This window comes from Eptatretus burgeri, chromosome 22, assembly GCF_056783735.1.
Source record: "Eptatretus burgeri isolate ZD-2024b chromosome 22, Ebu_testis_v1, whole genome shotgun sequence".
Taxonomy (NCBI): Eukaryota; Metazoa; Chordata; class Myxini; order Myxiniformes; family Myxinidae; genus Eptatretus; species Eptatretus burgeri.
This window is the reverse complement of record NC_140982.1, coordinates 365,973-383,915: the sequence shown is the minus strand read 5'-3', so window position 1 is coordinate 383,915 and position 17,943 is coordinate 365,973. Positions and strand designations below refer to the sequence as shown.

At 45.8% G+C, this 17,943-nt stretch overlaps 1 protein-coding gene and 1 long non-coding RNA gene across 14 annotated transcripts in view; one reads left to right on the top strand and one right to left on the bottom strand.

The window, feature by feature from the left end:
- Positions 1 to 6,535, top strand: part of LOC147007992 (uncharacterized) — a 75,683-nt gene extending 69,148 nt beyond the window's left edge. For 9 of the 13 annotated variants that reach the window (XR_015053710.1, XR_015053706.1, XR_015053707.1 and 6 more), the window contains one exon: positions 6,233 to 6,535. Coding sequence is in view for 4 of the 13 variants with exons in the window: in XM_085865912.1 (XP_085722038.1) it covers positions 1,371 to 1,444; positions 4,477 to 4,562; positions 4,868 to 4,966; positions 6,233 to 6,344 (371 nt within the window). In the remaining 9 variants the exon portion in view is untranslated. Of the gene's footprint in view, positions 1 to 1,370; positions 1,445 to 4,476; positions 4,563 to 4,867; positions 4,967 to 6,232 lie in introns of all 13 variants that reach the window. The other 4 variants (XM_085865912.1, XM_085865913.1, XM_085865914.1 and 1 more) reach the window with 1 other exon arrangement.
- Positions 6,536 to 6,911: 376 nt separating this feature from the next.
- On the bottom strand, positions 6,912 to 13,601 carry LOC147007991 (uncharacterized). The gene is made up of 7 exons (XR_015053719.1): positions 10,944 to 13,601; positions 10,608 to 10,798; positions 10,375 to 10,487; positions 9,279 to 9,596; positions 8,860 to 9,114; positions 8,689 to 8,766; positions 6,912 to 8,331 (listed from the first exon to the last, which is right to left on the bottom strand). It is a non-coding gene; the product is annotated as an uncharacterized LOC147007991 (long non-coding RNA).
- Positions 13,602 to 17,943: the final 4,342 nt, after the last annotated feature.

The following is a 17,943-nucleotide window of genomic DNA, read 5'->3' as shown; positions in this document are numbered from 1 at the left end:
AAATTTTAAGAATAGCAGTTTTATGGCCTAAAAACATTGTTCACTTACCACGTTGACTCGTAACATTGTGATGTATTTGTTTCAAGTCAGCATAAATTGTTCAGATTGTTCAAGCAACCTGATCCAGAACTGAAGGCCAGCATACAAAAAATCCGACACGGGAAGCAATTCTGAAACCAGGAACACACGAGCGAACAAGGTTCACAAAACAGAGAACATGGTCTTGTCCTTTACTGTGGAAAACTCATTTTCCTTTTCCCAAGTGCCGAAACCTATTACTCACACAGAAGCTCTGCCTCATGACAAGTGTGCTCTTGGAGAGCTGTTCATTGAGAGAACATCAGATTCTTATAAAACGACTCATGGACTTGCCAAGACTAATAATCTAGTTAGTGAAATTTATTTCCTAATGCAGACGAATGCGCACAGCACAAGATCAGCTAGTAAGGGCAATGTGGCATAACTAATTTCCCTTGAACACAAATGAAGAAATCAGTTCAATCACCCACCGTGGACTCGTCGTCATTGTCAGTTACTTCTGCCCTGATCAACAGAAGGTTGTCTTACATCGCTTTGAGTCTGTTCGTGTCAACAAAGTTGACAGTCAGACGCTTCTTGCAGCTATTGGCAAGTTGTTTATTAATGACGACATTCCTTGGGACAACCTGACGTCAATATTGATGGACTCATGAGCAAGGATAAGAGACAACAGGGCCAGATGTTTGCTTGATATTGATTCATGACGTTGCTCACGTCATATATTCATCATGCTCACGTTGCTGCGAAGAAATTACATGAGGCATTTGATCGGAGGGAAACTCAAGGATCTAGTATGTAGGGCGGTGGAGGTGGGGCTGAGACACAGGTACTTGAGTGGGGTGACGAGATCTTTTTAAATTTGTGACAACACTTCTTATTTAATTTGTGCAAGTACATGAAGCTTATTCTAAGTTTACTTGGTTCATATGTTCATTCGGAGTCACGACTGTTATGAGAGGTTCTGCCACAATAGGTGATGATGGTAATGATCGTTACAGGGTATTTCTGGTGAAAAAGAACTCTCTCTCTCTCTCTCTCTGCAACATCATGTTAGCCACTCTGCTCGTCCACTGAGCTACCACAATTCAGAATTTTAAAATTTCTCTCAATTTTTCAACAAATCAGTGCTGGCCATCGTCAGAAAACTTGAACAAGTAAGAAATTAGGGAATGCTAAGATGTAAAGAGTTAGGTTGGTCAATGTCAAAGCTCAAGTGATGTTTTGGTTTTGCTCATTCAGATGAAAACAAAGCACAAGTGATGAAAAAATTATTATTATTCCACGTAATCGGTTATAGCAATCTCAGTTTAATTTTTCTTCATCTTCTGCAGACCTTCAAATGGGCATTGCAAACCTGCGTGATGAAAGGAAGGAGTTGGTTCATCCACAAGTGGAACAACAAACGGTAATTCGTTCATATAAAGGAGCGTCAATGTTTTAAACAAAGGAATCGCGTTCACGTGCACATTATCTTTTGTGTTTTCATTTTTAAGGAACAAAAAAACTTCACCTCATGATGGGTTTTAGCCGATAGATGTGGGAAGTCCCTTTATATCAACTTCTCGAGAGCATTACTTGCTTCATCATAAAACCACAAGGGTCGTACAGCACGAACACGAGATTTTTTTTGAATGTGTTTTCTTTTCTATTGTCTGGAATTTTCCACAAGCTATGGAGTAATCCCTTCTTTTCTGTTTGGAATTTTCAACAAGTCGTGAAATACTCCTTTTCTATTTGGAATTTTCACAAGCCATGGAATAATCCCTTCTTTTCTATTTGGAATTTTCCACAAGCTATATATACAATAATCCCTTCTTTTCTATTGTTTGCCATTTTCCACAAGCTATATATACAATAATCCCTTCTTTTCGGTTCGTAATTTTCCACAAGCTATACAATAATCCCTTCTTTTCGGTTCGGAATTTTCCACAAGCAATATATACAATAATCCCTTCTTTTCGGTTCGGAATTTTCCAGAAGCTGTATATACAATAATCCTTTCTTTTCGGTTCGGAATTTTCCACAAGCTATACAATAATCCCTTCTTTTTGGTTCGGAATTTTCCACAAGCAATACAATAATCCCTTCTTTTCGGTTCGGAATTTTCCACAAGCTATATATACAATTATCCCTTCTTTTCGGTTCGGAATTTTCCACAAGCTATACAATAATCCCTTCTTTTCGGTTCGGAATTTTCCAGAAGCTGTATATACAATAATCCCTTCTTTTCGGTTCGGAATTTTCCACAAGCTATACAATAATCCCTTCTTTTCGGTTCGGAATTTTCCACAAGCAATACAATAATCCCTTCTTTTCGGTTTGGAATTTTCCACAAGCTATACAATAATCCCTTCTTTTCGGTTCGGAATTTTCCACAAGCTATATAATAATCCCTTCTTTTCGGTTTGGAATTTTCCACAAGCAATACAATAATCCCTTCTTTTCGGTTCGGAATTTTCCACAAGCTATATATACAATTATCCCTTCTTTTCGGTTCGGAATTTTCCACAAGCTATATATACAATAATCCCTTCTTTTCGGTTCGGAATTTTCTACAAGCTATCCAATAATCCCTTCTTTTCGGTTCGGAATTTTCCACAAGCAATATTTTCAATAATCCCTTCTTTTCGGTTCGGAATTTTCCACAAGCTATACAATAATCCCTTCTTTTCGGTTTGGAATTTTCCACTAGCTGTATATACAATAATCCCTTCTTTTCGGTTTGGAATTTTCCACAAGCTATACAATAATCCCTTCTTTTCGGTTCGGAATTTTCCACAAGCTATACAATAATCCCTTCTTTTCGGTTCGGAATTTTCCACAAGCTATATATACAATAATCTCTTCTTTTCGGTTTGGAATTTTCCACAAGCTATATATACAATAATCCCTTCTTTTCGGTTTGGAATTTTCCACAAGCTATATACACAATAATCCCTTCTTTTCGGTTCGGAATTTTCCACAAGCTAAAAAAACAATAATCCCTTCTTTTCGGTTTGGAATTTTCCACAAGCTAAAAAAACAATAATCCCTTCTTTTCGGTTCGGAATTTTCCACAAGCTGTATATACAATAATCCCTTCTTTTCGGTTCGGAATTTTCCACAAACTAAAAAAACAATAATCCCTTCTTTTCGGTTCGGAATTTTCCACAAGCTGTATATACAATAATAATCCCTTCTTTTCGGTTTGTAATTTTCCACAAACTAAAAAAACAATAATCCCTTCTTTTCGGTTCGGAATGTTCCACAAGCTAAACAAAAATCCCTTCTTTTCTATTGTCTGGAATTCTCCACAAGCGTGGAAGAATCCCTTTTCTATTTGCCATTTTCTCCAAGCGACACAACAATCCCTTCTTTTCTATTGTTTGCCATTTTCCACAGGCTAAACAATAATCCCTTCTTTTCTATTGTTTGCCATTTTCCACAAGCTGTGGACTAATCCCTTCTTTTCTATTGTCTGGAATTTTCCACAAGCCGTGGAATAATCCCTTCTTTTCTATTGTTTGCCATTTTCTCCAAGCGACACAACAATCCTTTCTTTTCTATTGTTTGCCGCATGGCACATACCATATAAAGGAGCCTTGTCTATGCCACTGGCATTTTTCCCGAGGATGGAACAGTTTCTCTGCATCACGTCCGGTATTCTATGTTTCAGGCAGTTTTCTCCGACAATTAGAACCCCTGAAAAACGGATATTTCTTACGGTGTCCCTGATGATGCAGCTGCGGGGAACTTTAACGACTCAGCAAGTGTCCCTCGATTCACATTCAAAACTTCACGAACTTTCATCCAACAGTTCATAAGTTATGAGCCCTTGCGTTTGACTCCTTAACTACTGCAGTCAAACTTTTTCTCCGTCTAAGTTTATGGGGTTCACCCCCATGAACAAAAACTCGCAAAAATGCAACAACTATGGCATTTAGATGGAATTTGTTTGTAAAGCCATGAATAAGACGTATTGTCCGATGTATATTCCAAGTGTCAGTTCGTTTCAATGTATAACCTGAGATATGAGCGCTGACACATTTCGGACGGACAGACTGACAGACACCAACGTTGATTTCGAGTTTTTGTTGAAAACTCAAGAATGCGGAAATGGACGTTGCTGAAACATGGAACATGTCATCTCGATTTCCAAAGGATTTATTTCTGAAATTTGGGGCCGATTTCATCCAGTGGAAGCCGACAAACGAATTCTCAGTCCCCATGTTAAAGTTGCATCCAGAGAAACCGTCCTACGTAAAGGGAGGGACGGTTTACACCTCCCTTGATAATATTCATTCACAGTATGTGATGTCCATACTTCACCTCTAAACCGTTCGGATTCACGAACCCACGCACCACTCCAGCTCTTGCTGCGAAGGTGTTGAGTGCTGTCAAGGTGTGTTGTTGATCTGGAAGTTGACAAACTCTCCCATTTTGCCCCAAACGACACAGGTGTTTCCCATGGAGCCTGCCATCGATGATTCTGTGTGGAACTCAGTGAATACCCCTTTCTTGCCTCGTTGGGTACCATCGCCGACGTAAGCTGCCTTTCATCACATTCTACATTTCAGTTTGTTTTGAGGTTTTTAAAAAATACATCGACAAAAAGAAATACTTCTAAATCCAACTGAGTGAATAAGTTACCAACACGAGTTTTCCTCACTGGGTGAATCACAATCTTCGACGTCATATTTGTGATTTGAGTTCTGTGTATATTATTTATTTAAGTGTTTCCAGTAATCCGGAAAACCTTCGTATCGGAACAGGCCTCTCTCCATAGTCCGGCGAAGCGATGTTTTATAACTTCCATGTTGGATTATCTTCACGTTTTCCTTTTTTACAGGAACAAGGCAAAGCTTTATGACAGCACGACCCGTCTGCTTCAACTAGTGACGGCCATTACGCTTGACAAGAACACGAAACAACCCACTTCTTTGCCAAGGTGTATCTTTTTGTCTCTCTTGCTTTTTTTGTACGAGTACACCCACTCCCGCAGGGAGCGGCAGGAAAGGTCATGTTGTTGTCCTCTCTGGGGTATTTTCATTGCAGTAGAAATCGGCTCGGCTCCGTCAGTCTGTGGGATATGAGGAAAGCAAGAAGGTCGGATTTTCTCCCTTTCAGTTTATCTTTAAACAACAGCAACGACTGTTTAAAAAGGTTATCATACCTGTTTGTGGTTTATGGTATTTTAACTTCCGGTAGGCTTCCCATGAAACGCCACGATAAGCTATTCATACACATTAACATGGCGTTTGTCGAAGGAGGGGAAACCCCTTGGAGAGAGGGGCAATTGTTAGTATTAATAGTGTTTTGTGATAACATTGATATTATGCTATTACCATGAGTGTTGTTATCACCTCCGCGCACGCAAAGCGAAGAGTGTGATTCGGCAATTGGTTCACGTCCGTCCGTCAATCTTATGAGTTTGTGATTGAGGAACAACTTTATTCAAATCGAATGTTATATCTTGAGAACAAATTGGAACGTGAAGAGAAAGATAAGTTTGTCGTTGAGCTCAACTTTGGCTCTGAATCCGTCCCGATCGCACGGCCACGGAGAGGAGTGAGATGCTTCAGTTACCCTGTCTGTGCTTGGCGGTCAAACAGGAAACTTACTGTTTATAAGGACGTCATAAAGGGCACAAAGAACTAATGTAGCGTGCTAGTGAAAAACTAACGAGCGGAGTCGGCTGTGCTGCCATTTGAAGAGACGGAAGGGACGGAGGATGAACATGATGCAGAGACACACTTAAGGCACCACCACGTTGTGGTCGAAAAAGAACGGTTTTTTTTGGAATTTTGAATATTTTTGGACAATTCTCTGCGTTCTGTTATCTCAACTATCACCACAATGAAACTCATTGAGGACACAGAACTCATAGCTCCAGCAGACAAGGTTTCATGACTCCGGCATGAAAGAAGGCAAGTTCGTGCACAGTTCCTATACAAGGTTCTTATCACTGTCTCTCCTCTCACCTACCCAGTCTTGCCTCCACTTAAACAAATGAACCTGCTGGAGGACCCTGACTTTGCTTTCACTTGGTATTTCACTTTGTATTTAACGTGATGACCTTCCATTGATGACCCAACCGATAGAACCGGTACTTCGCTTGATGTGACGGGACGGACGGAGTTCAATTTTTTGGATTAAATGAACGTTCTTCGGTTGTTGTGTTGTAACTTCTCTCTTTTTTGTTGTCCTCACGCAGTTCTTCCGTTTATGGAAACAATTACCCGGGAAAGAAAAAGCATCCGCCTGAGCCGATGGACGACATTGATGATTTCCACCCCTCACTTGGTGATTCCGGGTCAGGCCCGTGAGAATGAGAACATCCAAGCATTCATGAAAATGTTCCTGCTCGTGGTCGTTCGGGAAATTTCGACACGTGACACAGTTTGAACACGTCAGAGAGCGTGACGTGCACAATCCAGTTGTTCAAATCCATTTTGTGCAGTTGTTGAAGTCCATTTTGCATAAATGTTAATAAAAACATCCATTTTGTGAAAGTCCATTTTGTGTGAATCCATCCGTCGGGACCATACTCTGTGTGGAGCATTGATGCTGCCGAAGCAGTCTTCTTGGCTATCGGGTACAATCCTGGACGGGTCGCCACTCCGACACAGGATACCAGCAAGCTGGCACTCATTTTGCCAAACTCAGGATGACAGGCAGAGTCAACCCCACCTGGTATTAATTCAACAGGAAGTGGTATTTGAACTCAGGATCCTGGGATCCCAAGCCCACCACTCCAACCAACATCAAGTATATATATATATATATATATATATATATATATATATATATATATATATATATATATATATATATATATATATATATATATATATATATATATATAACAAAATGTACAAACCACTGAAAGCTGCTCATGGTCGCAAGGAAGCCCAAAAGGGCCTTTTTATTGAAAAAATAAAATTGATATTTTTAATTTTATTTCATCACAAATATTCTCACGTCACAGTTTTCCGACATCACAGCACTTCTGTATATCCCACATTCCTTGTGGTATCACAGCATGCTGTGCCTGCTTTATAGCCAAGCATAGCTGGTCTGGGGTGGCCAAGTCTTGATGCTGCCAGATGGAGCTGGCCACGTGTAACGACTGAATCTTCCAACCACATACCCAACTTCTTGAGTGTCTGTTGCTGGGCTTTGTTGATTGCCATTGCAAAAAGCCACCCGAATGGGGAACTGCCGGTATCGCCATGAAAACGCGCAGTCGCCTTCACTTGGTGCCAGTGCAATGCGTGGGACGTACACAATAGGACCAGCATTGTCAGCACCTGTTATTTCTGCTTCCAATGGGCGCCCATGATGAACGGCACGAAGCAGGAGCCTTGTACCATTTCACTGGCATTCATGAGGTTTGAGGTTTCTCAGCAGTATCAGTGTCATGGCCTGGCTTACGGTAGAGGAAGTGTGGTGGCAGAAAACACAGCAGTGTAACCAAAGGATCCCTGATTTGGGGGCACCGGTGCAATGATGCTGCATCCTGCAGGGCCAGCCCCCACTCTCCATCATCTTGCAGTAATCCAAGCTGGTGACACGTCTCTTGGTAGCTCTCACAGGTGTGACCATTTATTGTACAGGTGTCAAAAACCAGACACTGGGTGCACAGTGACAACTGTGCTGGGACCATGCGAGGTCCCAGCACAAAATTACACAGCGCAGGTTATTTGCTTTTAGGCAGTTTGGGTTCTGTGCATTGTATTTAAAGAATGCAGTCAGTGCAGTGCGGCGTGGTGGCTGCTCTGCGGCTTGGCGAGCACCACCTTCAGGGTAGGTCACCACCTGCTGGTTCTCCACGTGCACAGGGAGTTGAAGCGCTGGAGGGTGGTAGTGCTCTCTCATGGGAAATCCCAGGATCCCCCAGCATGCTTCACTCGTACCAGTTGAGCGCATATCCTGGAAGCGCTTCACCTCATTGATTGGCTGGCGCTGCTTAGCTTGGCTACCTGCATACTCTTGAGGTTCTGTAGCTCAGTGCTGCTGCTGCTGCTGCTGCTGTCTCCACAGGAGCTGATTCAGCATGCACTGAAGTCTGAAGCCATGGCACGGTCAGGTCCCTTGTATATAGATTTTGTGTGGTTACGATTTGGACACGATCAGGCCCAGAATGAATATTTTCACATCAAATTTTCAAACTTTTCCGAGGGTCATACCCCTGGACCCCCCCTCCCCCCCTCATTCAAAGTCCTTGACTTCCATGCTTTCCTTTTTTTGTGAAAGTTCTGCAGTTTCATCCATGTTGAGTTCTTGGTCCGTTCTTCTCGACACAGAGTAATTCTGCAAACACAGCACACACACACAAGGAATTTATAAACTGCGATGGCTGCTGGTTGCATCATTTCTGGAAGCACGCAGTGCCCTGTTACCAGTCAGCTTTACTCCTGTCACCGACCTCGGAAGGACGACAAGCCGAGTGTGTGTTATTTCATACCTGGTGTTATTTTAACGGAACCCAACAGGGGCTCAAATTCAAGACACTATGATGTCAGGACAGCCAGCTTAACCGTTAAGCCAACATCTGGCTTGACATACAGGTATTTATTCGCAGACTGCTTCTTTGGGAGGTGAAGGGGGCAGGTGGGGGGATGGCATTGTCCCCCGGGGTACACGCAAGATTCCTGAGAAAGCATTTACCTGGTGCTGGGGTGTGATCGAAGGTAACGGCTCGACCGTGCAAGTGTCCGTCTCACCGCGTCGCTCCATTGTTTAACTCTGCAAATAAAACAAACAAGTGGGTTACACGAGACATTTCTTGGCTGCGTTGTATCTTAATCGAGCTATCGTTTAACGAGGCAGAACTCTTACCTTCCGCATACCTGCTCGAACCACCATCTCCAAGACGACGCTTTTTGAGCATGGCCCCACACCTTTTCAGGTTCACACCAAAGGGCTCGATTGTGTTCGTCCGGCAGTTCCTCGAAGCAATCCATCACGTCATCGTGAAAGTGCTGACGAACCGTTTTGAGATTTGAAATCCTCAAACAAATTCATGAATTCCCTTCACTCGGTGATGATGGTCGGTCAGAGCTTGACGTTCCACCTCATCCACCAACTCTTCATCTTCAGCGATCGAGTTTTCAAAATGAGCCGCGGATTTAAAAAAAAGGAAACAGAACATGTTGATTTTATCTCCCATTAACACATAAACAACATGTGTAAACCATGAACACACACACACCACGTGACAGCTTTGAATATTAATAATTGAATTAAACATGTCTCACCTGTCTCGAGTCGATATCATCTCCGGCATTGTCGATTACGGCCTCGTTGGACGACAATGGCTCTCGTACCGCTCTCCCGCTTCTTCACACCAAAACCATCCTCAGGGAGTTCGAGTACGGATCCTGGTTTGAAAGTGCTCGATGGGACGTTGTCAAACCGAGAACCCATGATGTCTCCTTGTGGAATTCAGAAATGGATTCGTCCATTTTGTCGAGTGTGTCCCGTTGATTCGATCGGCTTGCGGGATCACTTGATCCATCCGTTCGTCGGAAATGTCATCGGACAGATCGGAGAGTGTTCCATCGTCGGAGACAAAGCTGGGAGAGAAAAACAATTAATTAATTGGTTGTGCGACGGATCTCACGGAGCTGCTTCCAATTTGCTGGGAGGGTAAAGCGGGCGAGACGAGATGGAAACGCTGAACATGTACGTGGTGTGGATAAGTGTTTAGTGTGGATTAGTGAAAAAGGTTGTGGATGAACAAGAACAAGGCAAAGGACGGGGATAGAAGGAAACTTAACTGACTGATTCATGGGGTTTAAGAAAACGAAGATGAGGATCCTGAAAGGAGGTAAACAGGGGATCGAGGAAACAGATGGATCACGAGACCCATGACTGGGAACGAAATGAACTTCAGCAAAACCCAATGAGAAGGACTCAGCAGGAGGACTCGAAAAATAAAAAGGTCAGAGGTCATTACAGCACACGGCATCCAAGGTCAACTCGACGCACGGCTTCCTGACTTCATCGACTCTCGTCGCCAAGGAGCGGCTCTCGTCGGAATCCTTTCATCTCCGCTCCAGCACGAAACATGTCCCGTGCTGCAGGAGTGGAGGCATCAGTCCTTTACAAGCGAATCGCCTCTCACATCCTGCCGACTCTGCATCCTCGTGTTGCAACCTGGATCGCCTGGCCTTGCAACGAGATCTGGCTGGAGGAGTGGCTCCCCAAAGACCCGTGTTATGGGCCACCGGCGTGTGGACATGCACCGACAATTGGTCAAAACCACCGCATACGTGGGTCACGTGTCATTGAAAGACTACGTTGGTCATTAACATGGTAGTGTAGCACAGTTCTACAGGAAGCTGGACTCACCTTGGCCTTGAAGAGCGGTTGATGAGGGAACCCCTCAATTTTCTGGTCAGCCTGTTGCACCCATTGCACACCATCCAGCATGTGGGGCCACCGCACACCTCCGGACGCATGGTCTGTACAGGAAAGAGAGAGGGTGGGGATATGTAGTCAAACACAAACCTTCACTGAAATCGATCCATCGTGCAGGTGTATCGTGGACTTGACGTCACCACACCCCCTCTCCCCCTACACACCTTCCAAGTCCTGCGGCGATGGGCAAGTGGCGGTGGGGACAGATTGAGGATCATGCTGGGAATCTCCACTCACAAACCCGCACGCAAGCGGCCCGAGAATAATGGATGGTCATCCATAACCAGAGGCACCATTGGCGTCTGTGTCCTGCTTGCGTGACAGCAGGGCTCTTCAGAATCAGCACCGCCCTCTCCTATGGGAGAAGGGGGGGGGACAGAACAACTCGTCAACATCGCTTGCCCCATCCCACCCGACTGGCCAGCCATGGCCGGATGGGTATCCAGCTCTGCGGTTGTAACAACAAATAAATAAATAAATCAAAATGAAGTCAACTCCACCTGGAATTGGTGTTGTGGAATGTGTGCGTGTTTCAGGACCACAGCACAAGACACAAGTGTAGAACTGCAATGGGAAGGGAGCTTGCTCGTCGCAACGTAGATATCGCAGCCCTCAGTGAGACACGCCTTCCGGATGAGGCGTACTTGGAGGAAGTCGGAGCCGGGTTCACGTGATGTCCGATTGGAAAGCCAGAACAGCACAACAGGCAAGCAGGTGTTGCCTTTTGGGAATCGAACATCGATTGCAGCTTCGCTCCAGTCCAATCCCAAGAGGGGGGGGGGGGGAAACGCCAGACTCGTGTCATTATGTCACACATGGCGTCGCGCGATTCTTATCAGGGCTGTTGTGCACCTTTTGTGACCACGATGACAACTCCAGAGAAGATCAAGAAGCAATTCTCCCTCCTCTACAACATGCTGGTATCTCGTTAAGTCTGTCTCCGGAGTATGGAGTATTCGTACCCAACTGCTCCGAGATGCCATTTGCATATCTTTTGCACCTGAGAAGGTGGAGAAGGTTCTTTCAACCGTCCACTCTTACTCTGCTCACTGGACCAGACGGCATCAGCTCACATGTCCGAACAACCTTCTCTGCTGCTCTTTCCCATCCTCTCTCTCTGCCCTTTTCACCCTGTCATTCATGCTGGGTCATCTTCCATTTGCTTGGTAATCCACCAACATCACTGCACTGAATGAAAAGGTGGAAAAACTGATCCCCCTTAACTCAAGACCAATCAGCTTCGTTCCATTTATCAGCAAGGTCATGGAATCCATCAACGCAATGTGAAATAATTCCTCTTCTCCAACAACCTCATCTCAGATCACCAATTTGGTTTCAGACCAGGTCACTCGACCTTGGACATGCTGCTTCCACTCACCCAACAACGGGTGGAGGTCCTCAATGCCAGACAGGAGATCAGGGCCGTCTGTCTGGACGTGTCTCGTCCTTTTGATACAGTCTCGCATCCTGTCTTATTCTCCAAACTCTCCGCCTGTAGCATCCAAGGCCAACTCCACTCATGACTCACTGAGTTCCTCGACTCTCGCAGCCAACGTGTGGATCTCAACGGAATCCTTTCTCATCCTCAAAAAATCCTCTCATCTCATCCTTCTCATCCTCAAAATCCTCTCATCCTCAAATCCTCAACGGAATCTCATCTCCCTGTCAAGGATGCAGTCCCTCAAGGAAGTGTTCTCAGCCCAATCCTATTCCTGACCTTAATTAATGATCTCTGACTCTCTGGACGATCCTCTTTATCTCTTTGCTGATGACTCCACCCTCTGCCATGACATCCCTCATCCTTTTTAACAGGCAGGTTGCAGCCTCTTCCCTCTCTTCAGACCTTGACAAAAATCACAAGCCGGTCAAACCTCGGAAGATGTCTTTCAATCCTGACAAATCTCACACTCTCACTATCTCTCTCCGAAAGGACCGTCTGGCAACTCCACAACCCTATCTACTTTCTCAACAAGTCTCTGAGCGAAGTCAGACATTCAAACTCCAGGGTCTCACTGTCAAGCATGACCTTTCTTGTGCAAACCACATTTCAAAGTTGGCCTGCAAAGCCTTTGGACGTCCTTCGTCAGTACAAAGTCCTTCCTTGGCACACCTGAACTCCTATTCACCTTACAATGGCCTTCATCCACAGCTTGATGACTGAACTGATCTCCACTCTGGGCTATCTAGCATCCTGTACCTGCCTCACACACCTTGCTCGGCTTGTCGCCCTGGAAACCAAGGCTTTTTAAGATTATTGGAATCTCCTGCAACGACGCTGAGTCGATGGCTTCATCACTTCCCCAACGTGGACCAGTCAGTGGTCTCCCTGTCTTCAACCGCCTCCTGTGCCTGGCCTTGCAAACTCTGCACTTTCCGTGCTTTGTACATCCCCACCCCCAGGTTCTTGCAGGGGGACACACAAGGTACACCATCAACCACCTTCTGCTGAAACTAACTAAATCCAGGACAACTGCTCACTTCAACTCATTCGTTCCTCGTTTTTCCCACCTGTGGAACCAACTTCCACTTTCTCTTCATCTCGTTCTTCCCTGCAAGTTTTCAAGCCAACTGTTCAACACCATCTCAGATCGTCCCCAATCCAAAACCATGATCTTTTCTACCCTCGTTAACCCCTTTTATAGCCCACCTCCTTCCAAATTCCAAGTTTTATCTGCTTGAGTTTTCTTCTGGATCCATCTTGTCCACCCCATGCATCATCTCCTGCACCCCATTCCTCCCCACACCCATTGTTTGTCAATCCTATGAAAGAAGTCCTTTATTTCAAGCTCATGGATCTCACGATCTGCCATGATCTTTCCTGGGAAAGCCACATTTCCAACCTGGCCTCCAAAGCCAGTCACCGACTGGGAATCCTCCATCGTGCAAAGTCCTTCCTCGGCCCACCCGAGTTCCTGACCACGTACAAAGCTTTCGTCCACAGCCTGATGGAGTACTGCTCTCCCCTCTGGGCTGGTGCTCCTGCCTCCCACCTTTCTCGGTTTCACGCTGTGGAAACCAAGGCATTCAGGATCATTGGCATCTCCCGCGGTGAGGCTGAGTCTTTGGGCCTCTCACTACCTCACCGCAGGCAGGTCGGTAGTCTTTCTGTCTTCCACCGTCTCCTCTCCAGTCTCGCCCCCCCCTCCTCTGTCTGTAATTTGTCCCCACCACATTTCCGCAGGGTGCTCAAGGTCCACCAACAACCCCCTTTTGGTAAAACAACCAAAATCACGAATCACTGCTCATCTTCACTCTTTCATACCTCTTTTTTCCCTCCTTTGGAATAAACTCCCACTCTCTCTTCAATCCCATTCTTCCCTCCAGGCCTTCAAAACAGCTGTTCACCAACACCTCTTATCATCCACCCCCATCCAAATCCTCGATCTCTTCTTCCCCCGTTAATCTAACCCATCCCCACCTCCTTCAAATTCCCTGCTTTCCTTCGTGAAAGTCCCTGTAATGTCCATCTTGTATTCCCCATGTTCCCCAACCCATCCCTCTCCCTTCCACAGATCTCCTAATGTCTCTGTCCCCCACTGTTTTGTCCTTCCCACTCCCGCTCCTCTTGTCTCATGCCCCCCTTGCTATGCATTGTGTGTTACCTCTCATACGAGCCTCGACAAGGTATACAAAAAAAATAAAAGCTTCCCTTTGTCTTGGCCATTGTTTCTGCTGTTGGTGTTTCCCCCTCTCTCTGCAGTTCCTTTTGTTCTGTTGTGTTCTGATTCGTTCAGTGTACCAGTACTAGCTCTTCCATGCCTCGACTTGGCATACAAAAACAAAAGTAAAAAAAAAAAATCTGAACTGCTATGCCTGTTTGGGTTAGGGTTGGCATCGCGAATGTTCTGCCTTCATGCTAAAAAAAGGCGATGTGTGTGTGTCTCTTCCATAACTCTAAAACCATAAAACCGAGCAACCTGAAACTTTGCATGCAGACAAAGGGAACTCCGCACATATGTCTTCGCTTCCTCTCCCCTCACACTGTCCTTCCTTCCCCCACCTCTCCTCGCTCCCCCTACCCCATCTGGCTTTTCCCCTCCACCTCTTCACTGTCCCACCTCTCTCCCCTTCGGTATTTCCTTCAGCGATGTGACGGATGGTATTGCTCGTAAATAAATAAAATAAAGACTCGCCTTGCATTCGTTTGAAAAGCCCCCAGACAAGATGTGCGTGGAGAGTGCGGCGTGTAGACGTGATGGCAGCAGTTGAAAGACATCACATCCATCTGCTCTGCAGACACTTTAGGCTTCGTAATAAGGAAGCATGAGGACCGGTTTGATGAGAACGACACCATCGCCAAGACCCTACTGAATCGGATACAATCCAATCACTTGGATTGATTGCGAAACGAGTCCTTATCCAACAAGAAAGATTCCCATCGTCATGGAAAAAAACGAAGTGAGAAAGAGATGACGGTGCATGAAGGAAGACTGGTGGATACAGAAGGTCATCGATGGACAGCAGGTGATGGATGGTAAGGAGTCGAAACGCTCTTTGATGGTCTCAAAGCTGTATTCGGTTCCTGAATGAGGGATATGACACCTCTCCACTCTAAAGACGATACCAGGCTGATAACCAAGAAGATGGAAAGCCGTTGGGCAGAACATTTTAATGATGTGGTCAATTGTCCATCATTTGTAGATACCTGGCTGATCTTCGAAATTCCTCAATTACCAATCAAGTAAAACCTTGCTCTGGCCCCCCCCACGTCTGTCGAGACATTGCGTGCCGTCGGGCAAATGTCCAGTTGCAAGGCCTCTGAGGGTGACGCCACAACAGGTGAGGGATATAAGGATGAGGGCAATAGCTTCAGCAAACATCCAGTCCACCTCCTCAAGACCATCTGGAGACAGGGGACTGTCCCCCAAGATTTCAAGGACGCCATAATCGCTCATCTGCCGAAAAGGAAAGGCGATGGGTTCAGTTGTGACAACCACCGGGGCATATCCTTCCTTTGCACCGCGGGGATGATGCTGGCTCACGTCCTTCTCAACAGGCTCAACCACAACACACTCAGCAAGATACTTCCTGAAAGTCAAAGCGGTTTCTCCTCCGGAACGGAGAGCATGGTCCTGTGTGAAGAGCGATTTTACCCTCGGTTGCACCCTCAAGGGCCAAGTGCGTTCTCGATCTGCCCAACCACCGAGGGTGGTTGTGTCTTATTTCTGCGGCGCCACACCTGTTTACTACATTCTGCGGCGCCACACCAGCCCAAAACGCTGCAATCGATGATGGAGTTACCACCAGAATTGGCAAGGCCAGCACAGCATTCAGCAAGCAGCAGCACACCTGGTGGAGCGATCATTTAATCCGTCTCTCCGTCAAAATCGCAGACGACCGGGCGGTCCTGCGTACCGAGTTGCTGTGTGGCTGCTGAAGCTGGACTCCCTATCGCCGACACCTAAAACGTCTCGACCAATTCCATCTTCGATTCCTGTGGACAACATGTCAACATGGTGTGACCTGGTCTCCAATACAGATGATCTTGATTGTTGTCAGATCAAGGACAATGACTGCCTCATCATTGCAAAGCAGTTCCGTTGTGCCGGACATGTGGCTCGAATAGACACCAGAATACCGATGGCCATCTTCTCTGGCCGTTTAAAGGAAGGGGGTCTACAACAGAAGTGGCCAGCAGTGCAAGCGATGTGAGGACATCCTCAAGTGTAACTTCAAGTCACGCAATATCGGAATGGAAAAGTGGGAAACGAGAGCCAAAAAAACCCAGAAACTCTGCCACTCTCCCTGCAACAACGGTCTTTGAAGAACATCGCCTTGAAGCAGCCAGAGTGAAGCGACACCAACGATGTCGTAGTCGTACCACCAGAAACACAGTTCGTCTGTGCGACCTGAGGTCAACCTTGCGCATCCAGGGTGGGATTATTCAGTCATGGATGAAGCCGATGTCCACGATGAGATCCATCGACATCGATGACTCACTCCATCATGGTAGTTGTATGTGGTGTCTCCATCAACTGTGGAATTAATTAACATTCAGGCCGTAAACTTGTCCCATAAAGTACATGTTTGATGGTCTCCATGGACATATTGAGAGAGCAGTTCTCAAGGTAGACCACAACCACTGGACTTTCCAAAGGCGACAGTGAGGACGAAGATTCCCACTGAGACTGCACGTTGCTCGTTGCCCGTGTCGATCCGACCTTCCTGGTTTATTTGTTTATTTTTTTTTCTCAGGTTTTAAGCTCGAGACACCGAGCTCGAGTGAGGGTCTTCCTTGGTGATACCGACGTCTTGCAGTGCATTGTGAAAACGAATGGAATGATTGATACGGATGGAATTATGATTTATTGGGGGTATTTGGACGATGCAAAAAGCAGCTGTGCACCATTACCACAAAGGTATCAACAGACAGAAGAATCAGATGTCTCACTTGCAACGATCGCACTCCGTTGCCTGACGAGTCGAAGATAGGTTATGGAAACATCTCCCTCGCTGATACTCGGTACGGTTGGAGAGCCCGATTGAGGCTGATGTGAATGTGCGATGGACGATGGAGAGTAAGGAGAAACAGGTGTCTGAGCAGGTATCCACCTTGCATCAGAATGGGCTGTTGAGAAAAAGGTGCAGCTGCATATTGTTCTGGGAAATTATTCCAAACAAAACATTCCGTAATAAATGTTGTTTGAAATTTGTTTTCATGACAACCTTGAGACTCGTGAGACCACCTGGTGGTGTTTGTGGAAGTTGAGGAAAAGGTTTTTCATGGTTTTGCTGGTCCACGTTATCTTCTCCATCATCTCGATCTGCATTGGCGTTGCCTGCTTTGCTTTCTCACCACCTGAGTTTCCGGTGTGCGTGACGGCAAACCAGCGGTGTGTTCATGACATGCACCGAGAACATGCAAAGTGCAAATGCAATGTGCTACAGACAGGAATAAGTAGAAGAAGAACTATTCACACCCTTTTTTGGGGGTTCTCGAGGCGATGAAACGGCACGGTCCTCTGGAGCGCTTTTCATTGAGGTTGGAGCCTCGTTCGTCGGCGTGGGGTGGATGAGGAGCTCGTAATTTTGCTCCAGTTGGAACTTTGTTTTTCCTCTGTGGACACCATGGTGTCCCACACCCCACCACTTACTTTTAGGACCTCTGGCCTTCCCAGTTTAGTGATAGCCACCATGTAGGTAAACTAATGCCAACTTTGAGACGGGAAGCTCTCGCGTACCGGCCCTGTCATGTTATTGCAATCGAGGCAGGTGGCTAACACAGGTGTTCTCTCGAGCGTAGACCTCTGCTTTTCTCGTCATCGATGATCATTTTTCTTGCCACGTGGTGTCCCACTTTTCGCAGACTAGTCCGGTGGGAAATATATCCATTAGCTGTTTATGGATTTGAGCAATGAGCAATTGCATCATAGGTAAACACAAAGGTTAAAGGTCTATCCAAGCTCGATCTATCCAAGCACCTTGCTTGGCTGTCGCGATGTTACATTTTGCTTCTTTGGATGCAGAGTTCGAGATGGTGCGATTTTTTGATACCCCAGT